This window comes from Maniola jurtina, chromosome 9 (assembly GCF_905333055.1).
Source record: "Maniola jurtina chromosome 9, ilManJurt1.1, whole genome shotgun sequence".
NCBI lineage: Eukaryota > Metazoa > Arthropoda > Insecta > Lepidoptera > Nymphalidae > Maniola > Maniola jurtina.
The window spans coordinates 4,667,302-4,686,710 of record NC_060037.1 but is presented as its reverse complement, the minus strand read 5'-3'; the positions used below and the strand labels follow the sequence as shown (position 1 = coordinate 4,686,710).

At 36.3% G+C, this 19,409-nt stretch overlaps 1 protein-coding gene across 1 annotated transcript in view; it reads right to left on the bottom strand.

Annotated features, from left to right (window-relative positions):
* Window positions 1-8,392: 8,392 nt before the first annotated feature.
* Window positions 8,393-19,409, bottom strand: part of LOC123868312 (collectin-11) — a 123,980-nt gene continuing 112,963 nt past the window's right edge. Inside the window, exons 4-5 of the mRNA XM_045910784.1 lie at window positions 12,242-12,350; window positions 8,393-11,437 (exon numbers count right to left, since the gene is read on the bottom strand). Coding sequence (XP_045766740.1) covers window positions 11,187-11,437; window positions 12,242-12,350 — 360 coding nt within the window. The 3' untranslated portion in view covers window positions 8,393-11,186. The remainder of the gene's footprint in view (window positions 11,438-12,241; window positions 12,351-19,409) is intronic.

Below are 19,409 nucleotides of genomic sequence, written 5' to 3'. Positions count from 1 at the left end.
TACCCTTTATGGAAAGGGTTCTGTAAAAAGACTATGGCTTAGGTCCAAAGCTTACATTGTAGCAATGCATATCAGAATTTTCCCAGACATATTTTAAAGAAATCATAGGTCATATTTACACGTCTGATACGTCTCTTAGAAGTTAATAGACTTATTGACGATATCGGGGTCTCAGTCTCAACCGTTGACCCTTCGGATTTCAGTCTGCGCCAGCAGAAGCAAATTATCTTGGTAAAGAAGACTGCCTGTCTTGGGAAATAACTTACCACCTATCATATTACCAATTGAAGTTTTTTAGAACGTTAGTTCTAAAAAAAAGAAAGTTATTCTTTGCATCTCGTATCTATAACTTCTTTCTTTCTTTGTATCTATACCTTGTACTGACATACGAAACATACGAGTACAATGGAGTCTACAAAATAATACATTTCAACTTTGGATCTTCGTCCTGGTTGTCATTGTTTCAACCGATAGATGTTCACAGATACATAAAGGATTTTTACCAGATTACGGAACACCTATCTTGTGCCGATATTGTCTATAGCCGCGACGCGCGTACCGCGTAGTGCGTCACTGCCGCGCGTCGCGGCTGGAGAGAATATCGTGCGGGGCGCCAGGGGCGCTGCCTCGACGCGCAGTTCAGCTGCAGTTCAGTTCGAGTGCGGGGGCACCTTTAAGGGTTCCTAAATTTTAAGAATCCTTCACTTGAGTATGCAGTTGAACCTTGTTATCAGCATGTTTAATGCTGGTAAATTCTATAGATACCTACTCGTATTTTTGAAGCCTCCTTGAATGTACTTGGGCATAAAATATAAATATCAATCGTTGAAACAACTATGTAGCAGATTTGGGACGGGTAAGGGGAAATTTCAATCGCCGGGAGAAAAGGTCATAGGTCAACATTTAGTTGATCGATATTAGCGGGTTCAAGGAACGTGAAAGGATTTTTGAATAGTGATTATGTAAGTAATACAAAATCATGCTCATATAGGTAATGATAATTGATAAATAATCGATGGTTGTTTTTGCAGTTGCTTGATACTGATTAATCACTAATCTAGTAAATATCAAGCAACTGCGTTAGCGTAGATTGAACAACTGTTTTACAATAAATATCTCAGCACAAATGGTTTAATAATTTTTTTTTGTGATGTAATTACAAAGTCCAGGTTTTCATGTGCTATAAGATTTACCTACTTGCCAAATTACATGATTCTAGATCAATAGGACCTAGGATACCCTATAGGGTATCCTAGAAATCTATAGGTAGATTTATTGACAGACACGACAGAGAGACAGACAACGAAGTGATCCTATAAGGTTCCTTTTTTTCTTTTTGAGGTACGGAAATCTAAAAAATAAGAATAAAGACGTCTCCTTCTACCTAGGATGATAGCCTTATATAAGTAACTACGTGGCTATTCGGACTTATAGTTCTAGTTAATAAAGTAATAAATGAAAGCCAAAGTTGATCGCATTATTGATCCAGTCGGATACCAACATTGCTACTCTTTGAATAAGATATTTTGTGACGCGTATCGCTATGATTATTTTATGAGTTTATGGAGCGTGTCTTAAAATTCGATAAGGATAATTTATGTTGTAGGCTTTCGAAAGCACAGAATATATGATTCATTTTATGAAGCGGCTATAAATTACTTATCGACATACTTTGATAATGGGTTTATTGTGGATGGCGCTTCATAAAATTCGATACTTTGTTTTGTAAGCTTTCTAGAGCACAAAATAGGTGTGGAAGTTTGTTGAAGACTGCAAAGCTATGACAATGGCTGCTCCGCGAAGGAAAGATTGCTACCACTCAGAATATTGCTACCGTTTTGAAACAAAAGCCCCGTGTCGTAGACCCTACTTAGTGGTTTGTTGTTATAAATTAATGTACTTAGTTATTAATTTTAGGAAGGCCTGGAGTGGAGACCGTACCAGCAAGCGCAGTTGACCTCCAATCCGCTGGACGAAGACCTTAAAAGGGAATGGGTGGTTGAGGAAGATGGAGGACTGTGTGTGGTGGCGCGCTCTCGGGAAGGACTGGACTGAAGAAATCAGTAGACTGCTAATTAGATAATTTTTAGTGTTCAATGAAAAAATAATAGTGATTGGCGCTAAAGAACAGCTGCGTTTTAGCCTTTTAATTTCTTCAGTAGATACTTATCTGCCTGTAGACTTCTCCACCCGGGTTTTTTCTATGGATATTTCTCCACATCCGATTTCTGTGGTGAAAACTTCGAGAAAAAAATCAAAAAAAGTTTCTTTATTAGTTACTCGTGACCCAAGGGTGGGTACTTGACGCAATATAGCAGCTTTGTATAAATTATGATCTATTGCAATAAGAACAAGAGACGACCTTTCGCGAGGCGCACAGGGGGCCTCCCCCCCCCCCCCCCCCCACCGCCTCGTGTGAAGTTGTGACGTCATGCTGACGCGGTGCTTGACCCAGCGAGGATGAATCTCTCAAGAATATAAAATAATAAAACAATAGCTTTGTTTTCGTATCTCTTCCTACACTCGTTTTTAGAGATCCGTAATAAAACGGGTAACTCTTATAGTTTTTGCAGTCCTTCTGTCCGTCACTGCCCTTTTTTTCAGAAACGTGGTAAAGTGATGATGCGGCCTATGAAATGAAAATGGGCTAATCTAGAAAGGACATAATCCCATTCAACCTTTAACCTTAATCAATATTCATTTTCTAATATCTATTCGATCTCGCAACAGATCCTAGTTTTCGTCAACAAAGAAGGAAAATATAGTGAGGAATCCTGCATGCCTAAACGGTCGGGTGAATCATGATGATTATGATGATGATGCCTTCCTGGAGTTTTATAGTAGGTAGGTATATTTGGAAAAATCTTGAACCAAAATAGGACTCGGCCAGGTCGGAAAACTGCTTACTACGAAGAGAGCAAGACTTAATTTAATCTCTAATTGAAGTATCTATAAGATGGTAGGTACTTTAATAAAAGGAGCTTACTCTTCGCTGCACTGCACTGCGTTAAGCCGTGGGTAAATAGTGCTTAAGTTGCTATCCTCTTATTGTTGTAATAAGCTTCGGCCCGGAATACGCTGTTATGCGCATTTGTAATACGATATTATGTTGCCTTCTTTTTAACCGACTTCAAAAAAAGGAGGTACTATATTCGACTGTATGTTTTTTTTGTATGTTTGTTACGCGCTTACTCCGCTATGAATCCGCCGATTTTGATATAAGTAGGTATTTTTTTGTTTGGTAGGTCATACTTTCGAAGTGGTCCCATTTTAGTCTGGTGAAGATCTGATGAATATTTTCAGAGATAGAGAACGGAATTTTCAATGTAAAGAGTAAATTGCTCGCGATGGGTGTAGTAGCTTAGTAAATAGTAGGTTTTTAACTAGATATACCTAGTATATTTTTATACAGTATAAATTAAGCACACACTATGATCGTGCGTAATAATAATTTATATCTAGTCTTGAAAATTTAATAGAAATCCAAAGGAAAACTAAATACAACGTAGCCTTTTAATAGTACTTAGTAGGTAGAAGTATGTAGAATCTCTGATACTGGGTCATACCGAAGTCGTTCCACATTGGGTACACAATGCATCTCAGCGGCGCAATGCTCTGCGTTAGTGAAGAGCTAAAAAGGGTACGAGAGCAAAATGCGGGGCGATACGTTTGTGGATCTGAAGCGAACGTGCTTTTAAGGGTACAGCGCATATTAGACAGGTACCTACTACTAGGGATTAAAAATGTTAGTGCAACAAAGTTGTCTCTTGAAAAAATCGGTCAAGTGCGAGCTGGACTCGCTCGCAAAGGTTTGCGTACCATCGTACAAGGAATAACACTTTAATTTTATATAATATTCATGGCGGCATTTTAATTTATTTATTATTTGTTATTATAGTAATAGAAATACCTACACATTCTGTGAAAATTTCAATTCTCTACCTTATTTTCTACTATATTACGCTTTACAAGATGAAGCACACACTGACAGACAGACAGACGGACGGACTTTGGATGCTTAAAGACAATCCCGTTGGCACCCTTCGGGTACGGTTCCCTAACAAAAGAAAAGGAATAGGAGCTCCGAGCTCCACATAGGCAAACTATCTAGTTTTTTTTTTCTGCCTGTACCCTGTGCCTGTACCTAACCTACCTAGTACTTAGTAGGTGGGTTGCAGTAGTAGGTACTTACTTATTTAAATCAAATAGCGGAATTAGGTACATCCCTATCTAAATATGTAAAAGGAAAAGGTAACTGACGGACTGACTGATCTATCAACGCACATCTCAAACTACAGGACAGATCGGGCTGAATTAGCTATTATGACGAAGACCTAGACATCAAGAGATTTTTGAAAATTCAACACCTAAGGGGGTAAAATAGGGGTTTAAAATTCGTGTAGTCCACACGGACGAAGTTGCGAGCATAAGATAGTTAAATCACACTAATATTATAAAGGCGAAAGTTTGTATGTGTGTGTGTGTGTGTGTGTGTATGTTTGTTACTCCTTCACGCAAAAACTACTGGACGGATTTGGCTGAAATTTGGAATGAAGATAGATAATATCCTGGATTAGCACATAGGCTACTTTTTATCCCGGAAAATCAAAGAGTTCCCACGGGATTTCGAAAATCCTTAATATACGCGGGCGAAGTCGCGGGCATCGGCTAGTAATATATATATTTTTTAAATTACAGCCATTACGGGTTTGAAAGTCAAGCATCTGCATCGTAATGCCGGCGACACAGTTCCGCGCTGATGAATAAACATCAAAACTCAAAATGATGCAGTTGCCAGTACCTACTCCAGTGTTCCCAATTCCCGAGCTTTTCACCTGCGAACTTAATTTTTCATTTGTTTAAGTTCTTACATGTTTAGGGTTCCCTAGGGGAAAAATTGAACCCTTTTAGAATCACTTGATTGGCTGTCAGGACCATCCGAGGAAATTAATATAGGGTATTTCCCGTTGACCTAGAAACATGAAATTCGGCAGATAGCAATGTCTTATAGCGCAAGTAAAGGGGAAAAACCGAAAACTGTGAATTTGTGGTTACATCACAAAAAAATAATGGAAAGTATTATTTCTTGTATAATGGTGGGACTCTTTGTGTATTACTCGACTCGCACTTGACCGGCTTTTTATATATTTCGTGCCAATTTCAGATTGTAGAGTTTTCACGGCACAGAACTTTTGCTATAAAAACTTTGAGCCCTGGACAGAGACAGACGAGCGACGGGAACTTCAAGATAGAGCTGTTATACTGCACGAACCTCTTCGTGTAGAATGTCAGTGGAGACCATTGAGATATAATAAAACATGATCCATGGTGGAGACAATGCGAGACTTCAGAAGCACGATTCTTTTGTAGTGTGAAAAATGTCTTCATATTATTGACCGAGCGAAGCGAGGAGGTAGACCCAGCTACTTACTTGAGTAAAATTGCACTTGTCCGTCCGTCCGTCCATCGCAGTCTTATAACTTCTGAATCACGAACGAAATTACTTCACATTTAAACATAATATGTGACCTTCATATTGTGAACATATTATGATGGCCTTCAGTCGAACATTGCATGAAAAAATATAGAAAGCTTTATTTCAGGGGGGCTCCCATACGAAATGGGGGTTTTAAAGTGAAGATGGAAATGGTTTGGCACGTAGCGATAGCAAGAGACCAGACGGTATGACTCTTGTCCCGTGGAAACAAGGGAGGTCGCTTGTATGGGATGCCACGTGTGTTGATTGGCGCTGTCTCACGTACAGGTGACATCTGTGGCGGCCGGAGCGGCAGCCACTAAGGCGGAAGGGCTAAGAAGCGCAAATATGAAAATTGTATATTTGTAATTTTTATATTTAAGTATTTATAGTATTTGTGAATATTGTGATAAAATAAAGTGGAGATGGAATTCTTAAATTTATTTTTAGATACCTAATATTTAACTTTATAGATTGCAGTAACTTTATAGACGCCATGAACTTCTATTCGTTTAATCCTATCACACAGGAATGTATTAATTAAAAGTTGAATGCAAGTAGTGCCTGTGCGAAGTCACATTTCACGCCTCAACAATGCGACTATGTGCTGTTGACTTGTAGGAGTTAAGTTGGGAGGGTGAAGAGCTCTTGGATAAAATATTTAGGTCCTGCGTGTAGAAGTACTAAAGACAACTATAAAAAGTTTTGTGGTATTTTGCTTCACGAATTTTGTTTTACTTTACTTACTATAACTTTTTACTTTAACTTTTAATATTGTATTTACCTATATTAGGCGGATCCCACGACTTCGTTCGCGTGGATTTAGATATTTTTTTCCAATAAGTACGTAAATAAAGATCATCTTTATTTGATTGCGCTTTTTTAGCAGATGCCTGTTCATTCTTAACCTAAAAGTACCTTAAAGTTGGAAAGAAAAACTCAGACCGGAAGGTTTTTAAAAATCTCTTGGGATCGCGAACGGTTCGATTTTCTTAGATAAAAAGTATCCAATGAGAGCAAAAAAGTATCAGGATGCAAGCTACACCTTCACCGTCAAAATCGGTTGAAGGATGGACTGCGAAAAGGTGTCAGACAGACAAACATGGCTACAACATGGATAATATGCATGTAAAAAGAAGAGAAATAAAATTTATACCATTTCTCTAGTTTTTCTTACCACATATCATTTATCGGTACTTAAATAAAAGTAAGTATTGTTTTTACCCATTAATTGTAACGTTCGTTGTACAACAAAAATTTCCGAGAACTGTTCTTTTCATCAAGCGTCCAGCTAAAAATAAACTTAAAGGTTTATTCTAGCAAAATGCAAAATATTGAAATTCGGGCTTTTCAATTTTCATTCAGCTACCCTAAATCCAGGTATTTATAGTATTCGACGAAACGCTTTTATGTCATCATTTGAGTTCAGCAGTTTCTGTATTTTTCCGTTTTTCATATTTATTTTTGTTCATGAAGTTGAAAATAGTCGACTATAAAATCATAACCCTTCCTTTCGGCTTTGCCGTAGTCGGGTAAAAATAAAACGAATAAGCAATCCATTTAATTTAGGTAATTTTATTTAAATCTCATCTAATTAAATTCAACGGTTAACAAGCGGTGATATGCTGGTAGTTAAGCTCGATCCCGGACATTACCTTACTCATCATCATAATCAACCCATCACCGGTACACTACTGAGCACAGATTTCCTCTCAGAAAGAGAAGGGTTAGACATAGTCCGCCACGCTCGCCAAGTGTAGCAGACTTCACACACTGTTGAGACATGCAGGTTCCCTCACGATGTTTTCAAAAAACAACGCACAAACTTAATTCCGAAAAGTTAGAGGTGCGTGCCCGGAACTTCCGATCTCCCGCTTAGGAGGCTGGTGTCCTTACGACTAGGCTATCACGGCTCAAGGAGAAGATTAAGTACAAAGTATAAATTGACTTTGCAAAGAATTGCAGAAGATACTTGCACTCCAGACACGCGGGCCTTAATCCCGGAAAATCAAAGAGTTCCCTGAGTTTTTTATTTACGGGCAAAATGTGAAATATAATAAATTACATACAAAGCAGTTTACTAAAAATTTCCGTACTTATCTCAAGTTCTTATCTAAATCCTGACGATTAGATAAGACGGCAGCTCTTTTCATAACGCTGAGTACTTCTCGCGAGCCTGGCGCTTTGATAATGTTACTGCAGGAAAAGCTTGCGATATTGTGTACGAAGCTAAAGCCAAGATGGCAGGCAGGACGTCCGTTAAACAGAACGTGCGCCAACAGCAGGTCGATTGCAGAAATCTGCATCAATCATTACTACAATCGCAATTGTTATTGGATGAATCACACTATTACACTTAACACTAATATTATAAAGGAGAAAGTTTGTGTGTATGTGTGTGTGTCTGTGTGTGTATGTTTGTTACTCCTTCACGCAAAAACTACTAGATGGATTGGGCTGACCTGGATTAGCACATAGGCTACTTTTTATCCCGGAAAATCAAAGAGTTCCCACGGGATTTTTAAAAAACCTACATCCACGCGAACGAAGTTGATAACACCTCCCCACTAGTGAAGGTTAAAGTAACTAGAAAAGAGCTGATAACTTTCAAACGGCTGAACCGATTTTCTTGGATTATAGTTAAGAACACTCTCGATCAAGCCACCTTTCAAACAAAAAAACTAAATTAAAATCGGTTCATTAGTTTAGGAGCTACGATGCCACAGACAGATACATAGATACACAGATACACACGTCAAACTTATAACACCTCTCTTTTTGGGTCGGGGGTTAATAAACACTTAATGGCGGTAGGTTCTTATCAACGTACTTAACCTAATCACAACTTTCGCGTTAAAGGGTGGATCAAAACAGCTTTTTGAGGCATGTAGACGGAAAGTAAAAGGCCAAAACTCTATTTTATATTTTATTTTTGGTTTCTTACAACTATTTATACAGATATACTAAGGTAACTATTGTATTTAACCACTACGTTTGACTATGGACACACACGCGTCCCGTTGGACCTGAGGTTTGGACATTTTCTTAACAAGATCGTTAGGCAGTGATCGTTTTATCTTACAGAATATGTTTTTTGATTCCACCTTACTTTACTTATTTAATATACACCATATTATACATCGACCACCTATTTTGATATGATAGCTTTTATTAAGCTCGGCGTACACGCCCCGGTTTCAGTTCGGTAGGCACTGGTACAATAAAAAAGTTTGGCATTTAAACCGATGTGGGTGTTAAATTATAATAATGATAGGTAACTTTTATAGTATTTTTTAATAAACAATTTATATAATTTTATGAGCTTTAAAAAGGTACAATTTTTAGCTAGATTAAAAAATCTTAAATTTAATTAGAATAAACTAGGAACTGAAAAAGAACTAAACCGTACGCGGAACCTGAGACGTGTATTTGAGCTATTATAGAATAAATAAAAATAATATACAAATTTTGACGATACTTGCGTTAAATTTCAAACAATATTATCAAATGTTATCAAAGTCAGCGCAAGTGTCATAGCCGAAAATAACTTACTGACCAATTTCATATAATATTTTGAGCTTTAAGTACTGACAAGAGAAAAATAAATTAAAAAGTTAATAGGTACACACGTATTAATAATTTATACGACATAGATTTTACTAGTATTTTTTAATGATTGTGTTTCGTATGATTGAACAGAAAATGTTTGCCAAAGGTGTTTACAAAGAAGTAAACAATTTATATATTGAAATAATTGACATTGTACTATGAATCATAACGAGCTCAGATATATTTTGACTCAAATTGTACACCAGTTTTTGTTATTCATGTAAAGCAAAGTTCAACTTTTTAAACTGTATACATAAGGCTCTTGTTACGATCAAAATACTCCATGTTGCCTTCATATTGGCCCAAGAGCCTCTATTAAGTATCTATTTATCAAATCATCAACAAATTTGTTTAATTTTTAATTAAAATATTATTTAATTCAAATATTTCAATTTAATTATTTAGTTAATATAATGTGATAGTTGCAGCGATATTTAACAAGTCAGTACTTAAAGATTAAGGACGGAAACATTCATATAACACACGGTGACAATGGAAATATAGTTTAGTTACATCTAGTATCGTTCTTCACAAAGTGTATACAACATAGCTTTATGATGTCCAAGATGTCGATTAATTACTATTATTTATCGATGTATCTAGCACTAAAATTCAGTGCTTACAATTTCGGTTGGTTATGAAAATGGTTTTACCCACCACATTAGGAATTTGGCAGTTACATTGGACAACTATATTATATTTCCACTAAGATTTGCAAGAAATAGGTCTACATATCATAGAAAATGATATGATAAGGTCAGATTAGATTCGATATTTTGCGGGTGTTATAATTTTGTTTCCGCTAAATGGTTCTTTCTATTACGAAAATTAAAAGATAGATATTCGAGATGAAAATTCGAAATCTAGCACACTACGTCTGTTATCACAAAAAAACAATGTAAACTATAACAATGTAGACTAAGACGGACGGGGACGCAAGTCAAAATTGTTGCACTTTTTAAGTTGGTAAAAGCCAAACAATATTGGTGGGACGATTGTTTGTTGCAAACTAAGTAACATACAGTTATGTAACAAAACGATGACAAACGTTACGATTTAAAACAGTTCAATGAAATACTCTTCATATAGATAAAAGTGCTGCCCACCAGTATTACTGGTAATTTTAAAGATCACTAATATACAAGCATACAAAGAGGAACAGAAAAATTACAGGCCCATCATGCATAATCACATTGCGTTACGTCCCGTCTAAGTATGCGTCAGCCTTAACAACGACTTTGCATTTTATATGACACGTTTTCGTCCTTCGTATTAAAACTACAATAACTTGAGTCTTGTAATTTTGTACAGTCAACTTGAAAGTAAAATCTATATATACAAACGTAAAGATATGCATCTTTGCCTCAGATTGTGACCTTAAGTTAGTTCCAACAAAGGCACTATTCTTATTACACTTTCGAAGCTTTAACACGGGCTGTCTTTCTGTTGCGACATTAAAAATGACAAATTAAAAGTATCTAATTGATTGATTGATTGACCTACAACATCAAAATTTTTCTTACAAAGTTACGAAACTACAAACATAGTAAGCAATGAATACAGAAAAAAATTTTGTATTCTGTCATTATTTCCATAAAGATAACGTTAGAAAACTGACACTAATATTCAATTTAATTCCTTTATTTGCAAAGGTTGATGAGGTACACTAATAGGTATATTTGTAGATTGAGGTATATTAATAGCATTACAAATAAATAAAATAACATTTCAATAAATATATAAATTGAAATTTCAATATTCGACCATTATTTTGACATGCTTCAGTTACAACCGTGACGTATGCTACGGCCTTTAAATGGTACCTATGACTTTAACAAGAACAAATGCTTTTAAATATCTTTACGAAAAAGTAATCAAATCGTTCAACTTAATAATAAAACGCTAGATAGAAGCTGATCAAAAGTCCTTGTAGTTAGGTAGGACCCTTCGTGGTTACTTTTAATTCGCGGGTTTTTTACACGGAAAAAACTGATCTTTATTCCTTCCAGCCCTAGTGCATAATCTATCATGAAAACAATCGCTTCCGTGGCTAAAAAGCATCGTGTCGTATAAAATGCAAGATCAATTAATAATTTAATCATTAATCAGACCTCACTTCGCAAATGAAGTAGGTTTCGAAGGAACACGGCGAGTCGTTCCACTTTAAGCCTTTGTCGTCTCTGTTCCACAGTTCTAAGCAGTTTTCTTCTTCGCCATTCTCGTATCTGAAGTTGTTGGGCTCTCCCGCGTTCCAGTTGACGAAGGTCAAAGGCCTGCCGTTGGCCATCCAGAAGAAGTTGCCCTCTTCAGCCAAGTCAGTGCCTGACGTCCAGAAGTGTTCGCGGCCGTAACCTGGAATGGATAATGCATATTATGATTTAAATTGTTTTTTTTTTATGAATCACTAGAGGATGCCCGCGGATTTGGGTTTTAAAGATCCCGTGGGAACTGTTTGATTTTCCGGGATAAAAAGTTGCCAGTGTCACTCGGGATAATGTAAGAATTCTAATGATACCTCATACGTCCAAACACAATGGCATAAAAAAACCACATGACCTACATACGTCAACCCTGAAAACATTACACACCTTTAATTTCTGGGCAATCGTGTAAAAATATAAGGAGGCGACCATGAGGCGACCGAAAAACTTAATGATTTCTTATTATGCTACTTCAGTTAAAAAAAAGCCGGCCAAGTGCGAGTCAGACTCGCGCACTGAGGGTTCCGTACTCGGGTATTTTTTCCGACATTTTGCACGATAAATCAAAAACTATAACCAACCATAAAAATAAACCATAAAAATAAATAAAAATATGTTTTAGAACGTACAGGTAAAATCCTTTCATAATATGATATCTCACTTGGTATCGATACAAGTATCTTACTTAGAAAATTAAATCACATTTTAATTTTTTTTTAATGATGTAACCACAAATTCACGGTTTTCGGATTTATTCCTTTACTTGTGCTATAAAACCTACCTACCTGCCAAATTTCATGATTTTAGGTCAACAGGAAGTATCTTATAGTTTTACTTGACAGACACGACTGACAGACGGACGGACGGACAGACAGACAGACAGACAAAGTGATCCTATAAGGGTTCCGTTTTTCCTTTTGAAGTACGGAACCCTAAAAAAATTATTTAAAAGTACCTGATTCTCTGACGTATTTTTCTAGCCTGTCATTTTCCTCCTGCGACGAGATGGAGGCGAGGTGCATCCCGTGGAACCGGCAGTACTGCTGAGCTTTGAACCAGTTTGCCTGAAAACAATTAAACTTCTAATTAGACTACTTATTGAATGTTTGTTACTCTTTCACGCAAAAACTACTGGACAGCTACCAGACAGAAACTTACATTTATACCTAATATTAGTATCATAGTACTAGTTATTTATAGAGATAGCTAATATTTATAGAGATAGCTAACTAGCTAGGTCATTAATAAAATTGGCCATTACATCACGAATTTCATCCAAGATATGACTCAGCAGATGTAAAATATTCAATTTGCTAGTTTTTAACACGACCTGAACTGAAGGTTATTAAATTCACCTCTACCTTGAATTACCAGATATCTAATTTTGTGACACCACTATCATTTGACCTTTCAGTTCAGGCTGTGTCAACCCCGCATAAGTACCTACTTGATGTATGGAATGTGCGGACTTGCATAATGTCTGACTAGATCGAATCCTGATTTGCCTATATATTTTGAAAGGCAGGTTATACCTAAGCATGTGTGTTTCTCTGTTTTTAATTATTTTAAACAGCTTTGAACTTAGGTACATAATATGAACATTTCTATCATCTACTTAATACCTATTGTACCTATAGTAAAATAATTTGTTAGAAAGCACATTTTGTGACATCCACTCGAATGAAATGAAGAAAATCGAGACGAAAATTTTCACAGTTGCCGTTGAAACATTTACAGGGGCTTGTGGACATCAATATACACTACAACTATCAAACACCTAACCCTTAAGAGGGGTCTCTCCGTCACTCGCTTCATACAATCGTAGTTCCAATTTCATTTGAATATTAAGCAACCAAAGTCCATGAAATATTGCAGACATATTCTAGAAACTAATATCTGTGTCTGTGGTTTTCCAGATCTCTGTTAAAATATTCGGTTTCAGAGTTACGCGGTTTTAAAAATTTACATACAAATTTTTGAGCCCCTGTAATTTTAAAACTACATATTTTTAGAAAAATGTAAAACACCACAGCCACAGATTTAGTTTCCAGAATATGTCTGCAAAATTTCATGCACCATGGTTGCTTAATATTCAAATGAAATTGGAACTACGATTGTGGGCTTCGATAATATTGTCATAACGTAACAAATAAATATTTCTTCATCCCTTCAACTAAACTACACAATAAATACTGTAGTTTGAATTTGCACCAGCAATTAGTACTTAGTAGACTGAAGACTCATTGAAGACCACACAAACCTAATATATTAGCCCCCAAATAGTTTTCGACATGTCGTCTTGCCTGTTTTTAACCCCCGACCCAAAAAGAGGGGTGTTATAAGTTTGACGTGTGTATCTGTGTATCTGTGTATCTGTGTGTCTGTGTATCTGTGTATCTGTGTATCTGTGTATCTGTGTATCTGTGTATCTGTGTATCTGTGTACCTGTGTATCTGTCTGTGGCATCGTAGCGCCTAAACGAATGAACCGATTTTAATTTAGTTTTTTTTGTTTGAAAGGTGGCTTGATCGAGAGTGTTCTTAGCTATAATCTAAAAAAATTGGTTCAGCCGTTTAAGAGTTATCAGCTCTTTTCTAGTTTTCTTGTAGAAAAGAAGGTTAGATAACCGTAAGGTTCATAATATTATGTCAATTGACAAATGTCAAGCTGTCAAGATGGACGTTGCCTAAATACATAATTATTTATTTGAAAATGATGTTTTGGAAAACTCAAATACTTTGGATCGTCGGGGGTGTTATAAATTTTTAATTTACACTTGTACAGTTAGCAACTATTTACCTACTTTGCACAACATACGCACTGTGACAAAAGACACTCTTTGTTTTGTGGTTTTGCCATACGTAACGCAGAAGTGGGAAGTGGTGATAGCCTAGTGATTAAAGACTTCACCCTTATAGGCGGGGGGTCCGGTTTCGATCCCAAACACGCGCCTCTAACTTTACGGAATTAGGTATTCTATCTACTCTTCCGCGATCTGTGTTTCCTACCAATTACAATCCGGGTATCTTTAAAACAAGAGTGAATAGGTACCTTCAAGGTAAACGCGTCCCATCTTGGACCACATCATCACTTTCCATCAGGTGTGAATGTGGTCAAGCGCTTACCTATAGTGAATTAAAAAAAAAGGTATGTGTTTTAAACATTAAATAGTACCTATAACTTGCTTGGACAGTGAAGGAACTCATCGTGTGGAAATCTGCATGCCTGAGAGTTCTCCATAATGTCCTCAAAGGTGTGAAGTCTGCCAATCTGCACTTTCCTAACATGGTAGACTGTATTATAGCCTAAACCGTTGTCATGTTGAGAGGAGACCTATGCTCAGTAGTGGGCCGGCAATGAGTTGAGACTATGAAAGTAGAAGACATTCAAAGAATGTGACATACGACGAATTCTACCGTCCATCATGCTCGTAAGCTTTATTATACCCTGTGTTCTTGAGGGCACTTAGTAGTAGGTGTATCGCGAATAATACAAATTGGTCAGTAGCTAACGAAAAATTGTAATTTTTATGAAGAGTACATTTGGTGTCAGGTAAAAAGAGCTCTAAACGACAGAACAGGGTAAGTGTAGAGATTGAACCCCTAAAAAATAGGTAAGTAGTATTATTTTGTGAATGCTTGATAAACTTCCAACTCGGGTGAATATGTCGGCGTGTGCAAAGGCTTTTACTCGGGTGGGTTTTTCCACCAGTGTATAAAGTGCCTAATAAACACTTGTACACACCGTGATGCAACGAGCTTGGCAGTGTTCACGGCAATTTAGCAATTGCCTCAGTAGTAAGTGATGTTATGGAATCCTATGATGCTTAATTATTGTGTTACTGCCGCGATCTAGGGCGACTGCGTCACGGTTGAAGAGCGTTAGATACCTATGTATTTTGAGCCAAACGATGGGTGAGGGTTCGCGTAAACTACTGAACCACAGATCACGCCAGTAGATACCACATGTAAGGTAAACTAAGCGTACCATTGTTGGGTGATTGTAGGTACAGGTATGTAAGTACTATATTCGTGTACCCATAGTATTCTGTGGTAATAGATAGTAATGATAAGTAGGACCGGCAGCTTAGCGTGCTCTTTCTTCAGAGTGCAAAGGACCTAAACAAGTCGATAATTTATAAAAAAAAAACATCCGGATAAGGAACCCTAGAAAGGAGTAAAATGTTTTGAAGGTTCATTGTATGTGAGTTCCTTTTTTCAACCATAACTTCTAAATGCCTAAACAGATTTGGATGTATGGCTGGCTATTATTTTTTTTGAAAAAAAATCTATTTATGTAGCGGGCTCTATGGCGCCATATTATTTTTTTTTTTTACTTTTTAGTTCCTTTTTGGGAGAGTAGTCGTATTTTTTAGTTTTTTTCAATAGCAATGTAAGTTTTAACGTAAACTTACAAGTTGCATCTCAATGTTTAACGCATACAATTATACAATATCCATTAATTAACTAGTTTTTACCATTCCACAACGGAGACAATACCTACTTAAAATTAACGTAATTAGGTACCTAAACTGCAAAACTGCGTAACTTTCGGATTTGTAATATATAATATGTAATATAATAATTTATGATGTGATTGCAAAGTAGGAATTAAGTAAGTTGAGGTAAATATTTTAATTAATAGCTGTTTCACTTGATGTAGATTAAAGATAACATTTGAAAACAAGAGTGAATAGGCACCTTCTAGGTAAACGCGTCCCATCTTAGACCACATCATCACTTTCCATCAGGTGTGATTGTGGTCAAGCGCTTGCCTATAGTGAATAAAAAAAAAAAAAAGACCAAAAACTCTCGTGTCATCGTGATTATATTTTTCAATACGAAGATTTTTATTATTATTGGCATGCTCGCTCAAATCTAGACCTCTACATTGCTTATCATCAGGAATTTTGCTCAGAATAAGGGGCGCTTCTAAAATCAATGGAATTTTGAAAGAAAAATCGCCCAAGTTCGTGTCGGACTCGCGGGTCAAGGGTTTTGTACCTTGGGATAATACGTGTAATTATTTTTTTGCTTGAATTATCCCTAATTATTTATTTTATTTATTTATTAAACTTGTAGAATATACAGGAAATTTTTGTTACACTTAGTGCCACAAAACCACAGTCGGTTTTAATAAACTTACAACCACAATTTAAAAAAAAAATATAAAGTAACGATTTTCTTTTACTTGTGCTGTAAGGCCTTGCCTCTGGTCAAATTTCATGGTTCTAAAAAAAGTCGACGGAAAATAGGGGTTTTATTAAGGTACTTGCAAGTATCAAAACAGCATAAATTACCTTTAATTTTTTTGAATGCGTTGTTTTATAAAGGTTCCTGTTTTCCTCTTGAGGTACGGAACCCCAAAAAGGAAAATATGAAATGATTACCTAAATAAAATATTGCTTCATAAGTTTATTGTTAGATACCTACTTAGTTTAATCTATATCTTCGCATCAACTGCAACACGGTTAGAGAAAGCAATTTTCTTCAGATTGCGAGATTAGGTACTTAGCTACTAGGTTGCAGCAGGCTCAAACCCCTTTATTATAGCGACGAGGAATTCAATTTATGTAAATGGATATTTTATTTGAGGTTATATAGGTACCTACTTCATACACGCTTCTCCATACAAATCACAAACGTATGGATTACTGTACAAACGTACGTAACTTATTACTCTATCATCTGTTGTTATAGATCTAAAACGAAGTCAATTACATATAGGTTTTTAAAATCCCGTGGGAACTCTTTGATTTTCCGGAATCAAAAGTAACTACTCTACGCATTATACTCGTATCCGATGCAAAAACACGCCGATCCGTTGATCTATTGCAGCGCGTTTGAAGGACAACCAATGAACAAACGAACACACTTTCGCATTTTTATTAGTGGTATATGGGTATGGGTAAATGAGAATTTGGGTAATGATTATCTATGCCCGACAATACTAAATATTTAAGTATAATAAAATCCCAAATACACGTGGACGAAATTACGGTCATAATCTAGTAAAACTATAAATGAGTTACGCCAATGCTTAGCTGAGCGTAATGCCCTACATGTTCCGTGAAGCTTCCTGTCCACTTTGCGACGCAATTGAATCTATCACCCTCTATGGCTATGGCGTAGCGCCCGAGTTTACGAAAATTGTGAAACTTGTAACAAAACGTCGATGCTTCACCTGATACAAGCAGGCGTCAAATGTCACGTACATTTTGACGCTAGGTAGGCTATGTAACGGCTATCATGCATACACTTTGAAAACTCACTCACGATGTTTAGGGTTCCGTACCACAAAAGGTAAAACAAAACCCTTATAGGCTCACTTTGTTGTCTGTCTGTCTGTCCGTCCGTCCGCCCGTCGTGTCTGTCAAGAAAACCTATAGGGTACTTCCCGTTGACCGAGAGCAAAGACCGGCCCAGTGCAAGTCAGACTCGTGCACTGAGGGTTCCGTACTCGGGTATGTTTTCGAAATTTTGCACGACAAATTAAAAACTATTATGCATAAAAATAAAAAATAAACTGTTTTAGAACGTACAAGTTAAGCCCTTTCATATTATGATACCCTACTTGCCTTGGTATAGTTAGTTATCTTACATTGAAAATTGAAAATACTAATTATATTATTTGTTCATGAACACATTTTAATATTTTTTTGTGATAAAACCACAAATTCACGGTTTTCGGATTTTTACTTTACTTGTGCTATAAGACCTACCTACCTGCCAAATTTCATGATTCTAGGTCAGCCCTAAGGGAAGGACCCTATAGGTTTTCTTGACAGACACGACAGTCAGACTAACAGACAACGAAGTGATACCATAAGGATTCCTTTCTTCCCGTTGAGGTACGGAACCCTAAAAAATGTCTGATGAGTTACTCTTTATGGAGTTAGCTTAATAATAAATAACAATTCATTTTATCTAACGTCTTAGTTAAATCATCATTAGGCTAGAACATTTCATCTTCGATTACATCATCACTTTCCATCAGATGTGACTGTGGTCAAGTACATTCAAACACAGATAGAGACGTCTACAACCTGTTTTAATAAAATGTCATTTGGTGAAAAAAATTACTTAAGATTATAATCTGAAGATATATCGACAATTATAAATGTCAGCCTTCATTATTAAAATTAATTAATTAAGAGTCTGACTCGCACTTGGCCGGTTTTTTGTCAATCGAAATTCTTCAATTTAATTTACCGTTACAGCAAGTGATATTTGATTGCTTAAAACGCATATAACTCCAAAAGTTACAGGTGCTTGCCCGGGATCGAACCCCGGACTCTCCGAATAGAATAGGAAGAATAAGAATCACTATTCTAAATCAACACTATCAAAACAATAGGTAAGTATAATTGCAAAAAGCAATTTAGTAAACAATAACTCTATAGATCTGATAAAACCGCATGGAGGCCACGTGCAAAACTGTCATTAAACAGCCGTCACACTTACGTAATGCGCGTACGCATCTCGTCGCGTGGCTTGATCGATCGCCAGCTTTCTCTGACACGAAACGATTTGCTTAACCACACCCGTCTGCAGCGCGAGCTACTTGTTCAATTGATTTATCTAATAGATATAATTCTGTTTCAAAATATCTCAGTGTAAAATTTAGTTTTTATTTAAAATTCATTTAAGTAGAGATTTAAAGAAAAGTGTTTAGGTAGACATATCAGTTTTTTTGTTATAATGTTACAAAAATTTATGCTTTGCATCGTAAGTATTTGGTGAAAATTGGTTGAATTGTCAATTTGGGCATCTTTAAGTGTTTGAAAATATATTCAGATTTGAAGCAACAAAAACGCCATGTATAGAGTTCAACACACGACACAAATTTTTATTAGTCTGAACGCACTTAATATTAACAGTTTTGCACATCAAGAGTCATGGCAACACAAACAGAATGAACTAGAGTGAGGGAATGGAGGGAACTCTCGGTTTGATCCAGAATAGACTATAATATTATGTCAAATATTAGGCTTATGGGTGACGTGATATCATAGAACAATGTTGGCAATTCACAGGTTATCTGGATTCAAATTTATGAACATTTGTTACAAGTTCCCTTCTAACTGCCGTGAACTGTGGCACAGATTTTTATTTCGAAAATAT